Source organism: Pristiophorus japonicus, chromosome X (genome assembly GCF_044704955.1).
Source record: "Pristiophorus japonicus isolate sPriJap1 chromosome X, sPriJap1.hap1, whole genome shotgun sequence".
NCBI classification, from domain to species: domain Eukaryota; kingdom Metazoa; phylum Chordata; class Chondrichthyes; family Pristiophoridae; genus Pristiophorus; species Pristiophorus japonicus.
In genome coordinates, this window is record NC_092010.1 from 14,775,296 (window position 1) to 14,787,295 (window position 12,000).

At 45.4% G+C, this 12,000-nt stretch overlaps 1 protein-coding gene across 4 annotated transcripts in view; it reads right to left on the minus strand.

The window, feature by feature from the left end:
• Positions 1-11,602, minus strand: part of LOC139240875 (SWI/SNF complex subunit SMARCC2-like) — an 875,893-nt gene extending 864,291 nt beyond the window's left edge. For all 4 annotated transcript variants that reach the window (XM_070869382.1, XM_070869381.1, XM_070869383.1 and 1 more), the window contains exon 1: positions 11,462-11,602. In XM_070869382.1, the coding sequence (XP_070725483.1) occupies positions 11,462-11,572 (111 nt within the window). In that variant the 5' untranslated portion in view covers positions 11,573-11,602. The remainder of the gene's footprint in view (positions 1-11,461) is intronic.
• Positions 11,603-12,000: the final 398 nt, after the last annotated feature.

Consider the following 12,000-nt stretch of genomic DNA (forward strand, 5'->3'; position numbering starts at 1 on the left):
CAAGTCAGCATGGATTTGTGAAAGGGAATGAAATGCTTGACAAATCTTCTGGAATTTTTTGAGGATGTTTCCAGTAGAGTGGACAAGGGAGAACTAGTTGATGTGGTATATTTGGACTTTCAGAAGGCTTTCGACAAGGTCCCACACAAGAGATTAATGTGCAAAGTTAAAGCACATGGGATTGGGGGTAGTGTGCTGACATGGACTGAGAACTGGTTGTCAGACAGGAAGCAAAGAGTAGGAGTAAATGGGGACTTTTCAGAATGGCAGGCAGTGACTAGTGGGGTACCGCAAGGTTCTGTGCTGGGGCCCCAGCTGTTTACACTGTACATTAATGATTTAGACGAGGGGATTAAATGTAGTATCTCCAAATTTGCGGATGACACTAAGTTGAGTGGCAGTGTGAGCTGCGAGGAGGATGCTATGAGGCTGCAGAGCGACTTGGATAGGTTAGGTGAGTGGGCAAATGCATGGCAGATGAAGTATAATGTGGATAAATGTGAGGTTATCCACTTTGGTGGTAAAAACAGAGAGACAGACTATTATCTGAATGGTGACAGATTAGGAAAAGTGGAGGTGCAACGAGACCTGGTTGTCATTGAAGGTTGGCATGCAGGTACAGCAGGCAGTTAAGAAAGCAAATGGCATGTTGGCCTTCATAGCGAGGGGATTTGCGTATAGGGGCAGGGAGGTGTTGCTCCAGTTGTACAGGGCCTTGGTGAGGCCACACCTGGAGTATTGTGTACAGTTTTGGTCTCCTAACCTGAGGAAGGACATTCTTGCTATTGAGGGAGTGCAGCGAAGGTTCACCAGACTGATTCCCGGGATGGCGGGACTGACTGACCTATCAAGAAAGACTGGATCAACTGGGCTTGTATTCACTGGAGTTCAGAAGAATGAGAGGGGACCTCATAGAAACGTTTAAAATTCTGACGGGTTTAGACAGGTTAGATGCAGGAAGAATGTTCCCAATGTTGGGGAAGTCCAGAACCAGGGGTCACAGTCTAAGGATAAGGGGTAAGCCATTTAGGACCGAGATGAGGAGAAACTTCTTCACCCAGAGAGTGGTGAACCTGTGGAATTCTCTACCACAGAAAGTTGTTGAGGCCAATTCACTAAATATATTCAAAAAGGAGTTAGATGAAGTCCTTACTACTAGGGGGATCAAGGGGTATGGCGAGAAAGCAGGAATGGGGTACTGGAGTTGCATGTTCAGCCATGAACTCATTGAATGGCAGTGTAGGCTAGAAGGGCCTAATGGCCTATTCCTGCACCTATTTTCTATGTTTCTATGACGTAGCTGCCAGACTGGGCCTGCGGCAGGTGGTGAGAGAACCAACACGAGGGAAAAACCTACTTGACCTCGTCCTCACCAATCTACCTGTTACAGATGCATCTGTCCATGACAGTATTGGTAACAGTGATCACCACACAGACATTGTGGAGACAAAGTTCCGTCTTCACACTGAGGACACTATCCATGTGTTGTGTGACACTACCACCGTGCTAAATGGGATAGATTCAGAACAGATCTAACAGCTCAAAACTGGTCATCCATGAGGCACTGTGGGCTATCAGCAGCAGCAGAATTGTATTCCACCACAATCTGTAACCTCATGGCCCGGCATATCCCTCACTCTACCGTTACCATCAAGCCAGGGGACCAACCCTGGTTCAATGAGGAGTGTAGAAGAGCATGCCAGGAGAACCTAAAAATAAGGTGCCAACCTGGGGAAGTTACAACACAGGACAACATGCATGCTAAGCAGCAGAAGCAGCATGCTATAGACAGAGCTAAGTGATCCCACAACCAATAGATCAGATCAAAGCTCTGCAGTCCTGCCACATCCAGTCGTTAATGGTGATGGACAATTATACAACTAACGGGAGGAGGAGGTTCCATGAATATCCCATCCTCAATGACGGCGGAGTCCAGCACGTGAATGCAAAGAACAAGGCTGTAGCGTTTGCAACTATCTTCAGCCAGAAGTGTCGAGAGGATGATCCATATCAGCCTCCTCCTGAGGTCCCCACCATTACAGAAGCCAGTCTTCAGCCAATTCGATTCACTCCACGTGATACCAAGAAACGGCTGAGTGCACTGGATACAGCAAAGGCTATGGGCCCCGACAACATCCCGGCTGTTGTGCTGAAGACTTGTGCTCCAGAACTAGCCACGCCTCTAGCCAAGCTGTTCCAGTACAGCTACAGCACTGGTATCTACCCGACAATGTGGAAAACTGCCCAGGTATGACTTGTTCACAAAAAGCAGGACAAATCCAATCCGGCCAATTATCGTCCCATCAGTCTGCTCTCAATCATCAGCAAAGTGATGGAAGGTGTTGTCGACAGTGCTATCAAGCGGCACTTACTCACCAATAACCTGCTCACCGAGGCTTAGTCTGGGTTCCGCCAGGACCACTCGGCTCCAGACCTCATTACAGCCTTGGTCCAAACATGGACAAAAGAACTGACAAAATTCGCAAATGCTCAGATAATGGAGCAGTCCATGGCCACATGCAGCAAGACCTGGCCAACATTCAGGCTTGGGCTGATAAGTGGCAAAGAACATTTGCACCACGAAAGTGCCAGGCAATGACCATCTCCATCAAGCAATAGTCTAGCCACCGACTCTTGACATTCAACGGCATTACCATCGCCGAATCCCCCAACATCAACATCCTGGGGGTCACCATTGACCAGAAACTTAACTGGACAAGCCACTATTTATGTGGCTACAAGAGCAGGTCAGAGGCTGGGTATTCTGTGGCGAGTGTCTCACCTCCTGACTCCCCAAAGCCTTTCCATAATCTACAAGGCACAAGTCAGGAATGTGATGGAAAATTCTCCACTTGCCTGGATGAGTGCAGCTCCAACAACACTCAAGAAGCTCGACACCATCCAGGACAAAGCAGCCCGCTTGATTGGCTCCCCATCCACCACCTTCAACATTCACTCCCTCCACCACCGGCGCACCGTGGCTGAAGTGTGTACCATCTACAAGATGCACTGCAGCAACTCGCCAAGGCTTCTTCGGCAGCACCTCCCAAACCCGCGACCTCTACCACCTAGAAAGACAAGGGCAGCAGGCGCATGGGAACACAATCACCTGCAAGTTCTCCTGTAAGTTATGCACCATCCTGACTTGGAAATATATCGGCCGTTCCTTCATCGTCGCTGGGTCAAATTCCTAGAACTCCCTCCCCAACAGCACTGTGGGAGTACCTTCACCACACGGACTGCAGCGGTTCAAGAAGGCGGCTCACCACCACCTTCTCAAGGGCAATTAGGGATGGGCAATAAATGCTGGCCTTGCCAGCGACACCCACATCCCAGGAACAATTTTTTTTAATTCAGTAGGAAGAATGAGGATAGGCAATACCAGCTAAGTAATTTTTATTACTATAATTTTAAAGGGGGTGCAGGAACAGAGATTTGTAAAGGGGGGAGAGATGGTGGATGGGGGTGGGTGTACACAAATTTTTGAAGTGACAAGTTGAGGAGGCTGTTAAAAAGCATATGGGATACTTGGCTTCAATAAGAGAGGAATAGAGGACAAAAGTGAGGGCAATCAGGGATGGGCTTAAATGCTAGCCTTGTCAAGTTTTGCTAAACTGTCATAAAACACTGGTTAGGCCTCAGTTGACGAATTGTGTCCAATTCTGCGCATCACACTTTAAAATAAACAACTGCGAGGGGAAGCTTTCACCAACCTGTGAAGCAGAATGCAGGGTTGTAGTTCCGAGTTATTTTGTTTAAGTGAAATAAGATGACCTCTTGATATGGGGTAGTGTAGTGTGTTCATCATTTTGTATTATTATATACAGACAAGTTGTACTGATTGAGTTATGTGAATCTAATCATAATTGTTATTCTGTATGTTCACTTGCTGTGAAATAACAATTTAATGATTTGTAACCGGCCTATTTATATCAAATGTTTTCTCGGTCTGTCTTCAAAGACACTGATATTCAATTCATATCACAAGGATGGATGTCCTGTTGTTACATCCCCGGGTTATACTATTGTATCGTTAGATACTGGGCAGTATTGGCACACCCTGAAACCCAAGACGCTCAGACCACATAAGGAGTGACTAGCACTGCTATACCCGAGAGAATATCTAAGGCAAGACTTTACACTTGTAACAATGCACATATGGAAATGACATGCAAAAGTGTGACAAAAACATCACAACACAAAGTAAGTTATTATAGACAGGAAGTACACACAGAAGTCAGACAATTAATATATTATTGATCGATACTTCCACTTCAATAATGCTGGTGTATTTATCCACATTAAATGCTTTTAGCCAACCAGATGCAACTACACCCAAAGATTCCAGAGTGACAACTGCCTTTGATCCAAATACACCAACCATGAATGATACCTCTAAAGCTATACAAATAAAACCTCTGAATCACTCTATCTTTCCTTATCATACTAAAATATTTGCATCACAGGTTATGTGTGAAAATCCTATTTAAATCTCAATTAGAAACTCAACCTCCAGGGAGTCCCAACATATCGGTGGCTTTATGATGAATTAGCACAAAACTTGGCTCTTATGTAATTACTCAAGTGAGCCCAGCTTCCCAAAAACAAGATCTATCTGCTGGACTGGTGAGTGAGCAAAGTGTGCACGGCCAGATGAAAGGAGCTGTAAGCAACATGTTCATCAGACTGTCCTGAAGTCTGCTAATATTAGACTACTATCCAAGTCTCCTTCTACTGTAGTAATATTGGCCCTGAAATTCCAGTCGGAGGCTTCTTTCGGACGAACGCCTCCGACTGGACAATTTTTCTCCGGGAGGAGCGTGGGGAGGCCTTCTCTTCCCTCGCTGTGAAACACGCTACTGTCCTCCAGGTTTCCACGCAGAAGGTGCAGTCACGTGTGACTGCTCAACCAATCAGGTACAGTATTCTCAATTAATAGCAATGGGAACTCCGTATCTACACGTTCTCATTGCTATTAATTGAGAAAAAAAACAAACACAATAACACCAAATAAAAAATAAAAAAACACCTCGCATAATTAAAATTAATTGAAATTAAAATCAATAAATGTCTTCGAGAAAAATGGTTTTTCCGAGTTTTTAAAAAGATTTTTTAATTATGGTTTAAAATAAATTTAACGTAGTGGGCAGGGTTTTTAAAAATAAAATGTGTTTTTTAAATTTCAGATATTCAGAGACTCAGCATCCACAGCTCCCTGGGGCAGAAAATTCCAAAGATTCACCACCCTCTGAGTGAAGAAATTCCTCCTCATCTGTCTTAAATGGCCGACCCCTTATCCTGAGACTGTGCCCCCCAGTTCTAGACTCCCCAGCCAGGGGAAACAACCTCTCAGCATCTACCTTGTTAATCCCCTTCAGAATGCTGTATGTTTCAATCAGATCACCTCTCATTCTTCTAAACTCCAGATAGTATAGGCCCATTCTCCACAATCCCTCCTCATAAGACAGCCCTCTCATCCCAGGAATCAATCTAGTGAACCTTCGTTGTCCCGCTTCCATGGCAAGTGTATCCTTCCCTAGATAAGGAGACCAAAACTGTGCACAGTACTCCAGGTGTGGTCTCACCATTGTAGCAAGACTTCCTTACTCTTATACTCCAACTCCCTTACAATAAAGGACAACATGATATTTGCCTTCCTTATTGCTTGCTGTACCTGCACGCTAGCTTTCTGTGTTTCTTGCACAAGGACACTCAAATCTCACTCAACATCAACATTTAAAAGTTTCCCACAATTTAAAAAATATTCTGTTTTTCTATTCTTCCTCCCAAAGTGAATAACCTCACATTTCCCACATTATACTCCATCTGCCACCTTACTGCCCACTCACTCAATCTATATCCCTTTGCAGAAACTTTGTGTTCTCCTCACAGCTTACTGTCCACCTAGCTTTGTATCATCAGCAAACGTGGATACATTGCACTCAGTCCCTTCATCTAGATCATTAATATAGAGTGTAAATAGCTGAGGCCCCAGCACTGATCCTTGCAGCACCCCATTAGTTACAGCCTGCCAATCTGAAAATTACCCATTTATCCCTACTCTCTGTTTTCTGTCCATGCTAATATATGACCTCCAATCCCACGAGCCCCTATCTTGTGTTGTAACTTTTTATGTGGCACCTTATCAAATGCCTTTTGGAAATCCAAATATATTATATCCACTGGTTTCCCTTTATCTACCCTGCTAGTTACATCCTCAAAAAACGCTAATACATTTTTCAAACCTGATTTCCCTTTCATAAAACCATGTTGACCCTGCCTAATGATTTTCTAAGTGTTCTGATACCACTGCCTTAACAATGGATGCCAGCATTTTCCCGATGGCTGAACGGCCACCACACGTTAAATCCATGCACAGGCATTTTCCACCCTTCAAGTTTGGGATCGGGAATATTAGGTCCTTCATTGAAACACCTGTAAACTCATCCCTTTTTGGCGTGGAAGCAAGTCATCCTCGCTTCGAGGGACCGCCTATGATGATGTCAGGCTAACTGGCCTGTAGTTCCGTGTTTTCTCTTTCCCTCCTTTCTTGAATAGCGGTGTTACATTTGCTACCTTCCAATCCGCTGGGACCAATCTAGAAGCCAGGGAATTTTGGAAGATCAAAACCAATGCATCCACTATCTCTGCAGCCACCTCTTTTAGAACCCTAGCATGTAGACCGTCAGGTCCAGGGGATTTGTCGGCTTTTAGTCCCATTAGTTTCTCGAGTACTTTTTCTCCACTAATATTAATTATGTTAAGTTCCTCACTGTAATGAGTATGCTCACAGGTTGGTAGAGCTGTTGCCGCCCCGAGGAGGCGGGGATCCCCAATGGAGGGCTCTCTACGCGGGAGTCCTTCCCTTATTTATTGGGGACTTGGCCTGGAGGGTGTTGCACGGAGCAGTCCCATGCAATAGATTTTTAAGACGGTTCACGGGCTCCCAGGCCGCTTGCAATTTCTGCGGTCTGGAAGAGTCCGTGTTCCATGTTTATATTAAATGTGTGAGGTTGCAGCCACTATTTTATTATTTGAAGGGGCTGCTCCTCGATTTTTGGCTGCACTTCAGTCCCACGCTCCTGATCTTTGGGCACCCTGTGCGGAGGGGAGCGGGTAGGTCCGAAGACCTCCTCGTTGGACTGCTCCTGGACCTGGCCATGGTGACCATTAACACATCCAGGCAACGGGCGATCGAGGGGGTCATTCAGGCCAACTGCCTGCCTCTCTTCCGCGGTTATGTTCGAGCCAGGGTGTCCCTGGAGATGGAACACGCAGTGTCCACCGGTACGCTCGCGGCCTTCCGCGAGAGGTGGGCGCCGGAGGGACTGGAATGCCCCCGGCAACCACATTTTAATTTGACTGTTTAAGGTTCACAAAGTTTTATTTATTAATATGTCGGTTCTAGTGCCCCTTTATAGTTTAATTAAAATAATTGTAGAGCTGTTGCCTTCCGGAGGAGGCGGGGGTCCCCAATAGAGGGCTCTCTGTGCGGGAGTCCTCCTTTTAATTATTGGGGACTTGGCCTGGAGGGTGTTGCATGGGGCAGTCCCGTGCAATAAATTTTTAAGTCGGTTCATGGACTCCCAGGCCACCTGCATTTTCTGGAGCGCATCATTTCAACAAGAACAGAATTTTTATTTTATTTTTTTAAGTTTCCTTTAACATTTTATTGGTAATTTGTGGGTTCTAGTGTCCATTTAATAAGGGGGCACTTGGCTTTATCTGTTTATTTTAATAGTTGTAGAGCTGTTGCATTGCGAGTGACTGAGCCAGTCATGTGCTATTCACAAGACTCAATAAAACCCCAGTCAGTTGGGTCTTGGTCATCCACGATGAGGCAGGTGGTTGTGAGCCTGGTGGATGAACTGGTAATGTGTCGTGTGATTGTTAAACCTTTGTTAATAAACCAACTAGTTCTTAATAGCAACGTGTTGCTATGGATTCTTAAGCAAAGAACCCACGAAGCAAATACATTACACTCACCCTCATTAGAACCTTGGTTCCCCACCATTTTTGGGATGCTTTTTGTGTCTTCTACTGTGAAGACAGATACAAAATGTGTTTAACGTTTCTGCCATTTCCTTATTCCCCATAATAATTTCTCCTGTCTCAGCCTCTAAGGGACCAACATTTACTTTTGCTACTCTCTTCCTTTTTACAAACTTGTAAGAAGCTTTTACAATCTGTTTTTATGTTTCTTACTAGTTTTCTCTCGTACTCTTTTTTTCCCTTTTTATCAATTTTTTGATCATCCTTTGCTGGTTTCTGAAACTGTCCCAATCCTCACGCTTACTACTGTACTTCGCAACATTATAAGCTTCTTCTTTCAATCTAATGCTATCCTTAACTTCTTTAGTTAGCCACGGATGGATCACTTTTCCCGTGGAGTTTTAGTTTCTCAATGGAATTATTTATTTTGAGAATTATGAAATATTTCTTTAAATGCTAGCCACTGCTTATCTTTTAATTTATTTTTCCAATCTATCTTAGCCAACCCTCAATGTAATTGGCTTGATTTAAGTTTAGGACTCTAGTTTCGGACTTAGGCAAGTCACTCTCAAACTTAATGTGAAATTATATCATATTATGATCACTCTGGCCCAGAGGATCCTTTACTATGAATACAACTATGGAGTTGTATTATAGCTGTTATATCATTAAGTAATGCAGAATTGTGTCGGTTATCAAGTGGAGGGAGGAAGAGAAATATATAAATATTGGCTGTTTGGAATGTGCATTTGGAATCGTAAATGCCTTAGATATGGAGCTCTGTACTGTGACACAGTTGAATTCCCAACCAATCATCGTTAGGTGTGGTTGTAATTATAGTCCCCACCAATTATAGCAGGAGCGTTGGTGTCAATGTGATTCACTCATCATATGTGATGGCTGGCGTAACCTAGAAATTAATAATCCATTTTCTGTTACTCTCTGATAAAGCCACTTACAGCTGGAACATATATAGCGCAGAAATAAAATCTCTCTCCCATGGGAGAAATCTTCATCCTCCGTCTCTCCACCTCTCTTGCATCCTTTAAAAATGGGTTTGTGCCAAACAGTTGCAATCTCTAAATAGGATTGTTTATCTGTTAGACGTACCAGAGTGGTTCCAGCAGATTCTATGTCCAATATGAATCCGTCAATGTTACACCCGTTTAATGGATTATAAAACCGTCACTTACAGCAAGTTAGCATTTCTGATGCAAGTTCATGTTGAATTGAACGAGTGTCCAGTTCAGCCATTCGTTACGAGAATTTGTAAACACAAAACCAGGAGAACCAGTGGATGTGGTGAATTTGGATTTCCAGAAGGCATTCAATAAAGTGCCACATAAGAGGTTACTGCACAAGATAAGAGTTCACGGGGTTGGGGGTAATATATTAGCATGGATTGAGGATTGGCTAACTAACAGAAAACAGAGAGTCGGGATAAATGGGTCATTTTTAGGTTGGCAAACTGCAACAAGTGGGGTGCCGCAGGGATCGGTGCTGGGGCCTCAACTATTTACAATTTATATTAATGACTTGGATGAAGGGATCGAGTGTAACATAGCCAAATTTGCAGATGATACAAAGATAGGTGGAAAAGCAAGTTGTGAGGAGGACACAAAGAATCTACAAAGGGATAGGGATATAGACAGGCTCAGTGAGTGGGCAAAAATTTGGCAGATGGACTATAATGTGATGTGAGGTTATCCACTTTGGTAGGAAAAGTAAAAAGGCAAATTATTATTTAAATGGGAACGATTACAAAATGCTGTAGAACAGAGATCTGGGGGTTCTTGTGCATGAAATGCAAAAAGTTAGCATGCAGGTACAGCAAGTAATCAGGAAGGCAAATGGAATGCTGGCCTTTATCACAAAGGGGATGGAGTATAAAAGTAAGGAAAGTCCTGCTCCAACTGTACAGGGCGTTAGTAAGACCACACCTGGAGTACTGCGTACAGTTTTGGTCTCCTTATTTAAGGAAGGATATACTTGCATTGGAGGCAGTTCAGAGAAGGTTCACTAGGTTGATTGCGGAGATCAAGGGGTTATCATATGAAGAAAGGTTGAGCAGGTTGGGCCTATACTCATTGGATTTTAGAAGAATGAGAGGTGATCTAATTGAAACATATAAGATTCTGAGGGGGCTTGCAGGGTAGATACAGAGAGGATGTTGCCCCTTGGGGGAATCTAGAACCAGGGGGCATAGTTTCAGAATAAGGGGTCACGCATTTAAAACAGAAATGAGAAGGAATTTCTTCTCTCAGAGGGTTGTGAATCTTTGGAATTCTCTACCCCAGAGCTGTGGAGGCTGGGTCTTTGAACATATTTAAGGTGGAGATAAACAGATTTTTGAATGATAAAGGAATAAAGGGTTATGGGGAGCAGGCAGGGAAGTGGAGTTGAGGCCAAGATCAGATCAGCCAAGATCTTATCGAATGTCGGAGCGGGCTTGAGGGGCCTTATGGCCTACTCCTGCTTCCATTTCTTATGTTCTTATGTTCTTATGTAAACGGTGTAAGTCACAGACTGTTCCAGGAAATTTTGGGCCATGGAATTATGATTGAATGGGAGTGCATTTCATTGCTTCCACTATTTAATTCAAGGCAATGGCAATTTCACTTGAGGCACTATTTGAGTCGAGCTCTTTTCGGTAAATAAGTAATTTAATCTCAACTCTGTAGAATGTCCTGGCCCAAGGCCTGAGTGAAAATGTTATGTGACCTGATTGCTGTGTATCTCAGAGAGGTTATGCACTGCCGGATTAAGACAGTGTTGCTGTTTGGAGTCAACTCCTAGAATCTTCCTCAACTAAGGGAAAGGTTTCTTTCTCTAATGTAAATTCTGACACCAAGAACACAACGATCACAGGGTGTACAGGTGGGGGGAGAAGAGAGAACAGCTGCCTACGACCTCTGGCACTGACCCCCTTCCAAAACCGGACAGGTTAGGCGGAAGAGGTCAGTTAAAAATTGAGCAGAGCAGGTTGAGGATGAGCGGAGATTTGAAAGAGGTATTTAAAATCATGATTCCTGCCCAGATGTGGACACCACTGACCGGACTGGCATACCTGCGACCACTCGGCTGGCTGTGTATATGTGTGTGTGCGCGCGCACCCTATCCTCTCCCTGACGCAGGTGGCCTTAATGAGTTGGCGCGCGGCCTGGGGCGCGCGGGGGGCTTTCCGCCCGCCTGTCAGACCTTCACTGACTGGGCGGTACGCCCGCCCGCGCACGCACGCCCCACCTCAGCAGCCGGCCCGGCCCGGCCCGGGGAGAGTGAGGTAAGGTGGGGCCCTCTGCCCGCGGCCCCGTCCCCTCCCATTTTAATAACCATAACAACAACAAGAAAGCCCATCTTTTATTTCCATTCCGCATTCCCTCAGGCCCGACGCACCGTTATTGTTGGCCGCCCCGCGGTCAGGGTCAGAGCCCGAGCCCGAGCCCCGCTCCCCGCGGCCGCCGCCGCTCACCTTCTTGTAATTTTTCCCCAGCCACAGCCGCACGTTGTCGAACTGCGATACCGTGTCCGAAGACTCGAAATATTTCACATTCGGGCCTCCGTCCTTCTTCCGCACCGCCATCTTCAACCGGGCATTCACAGCACAGCGCCACCTTCTGTCCACGAGCGGGACCGCCTTCGCACTGCGCCACCTTCTGTCCACGAGCGGGACCGCCTGCGCACTGCGCCACCTTCTGTGCATGAGCGGGACCGCCTTCGCACTGCGCCACCTTCTGTCCACGAGCGGGACCGCCTGCGCACTGCGCCACCTTCTGTCCACGAGCGGGACCGCCTGCGCACTGCGCCACCTTCTGTGCATGAGCGGGACCGGTTAGCGCCAAAGCTAATGCTTCGGCAAAGTGCTTATGGACCCAGGTTTCTGGCAGAAACTGAAATTAAACTGTTACTGCTGTATAACCATTGACTTTGCTATTGATCACATGTTAAACAACAAAAGAAACTTATTATTGAGAGCTACTGCTTTAACACACTATAACAAGTCCAAAGCAG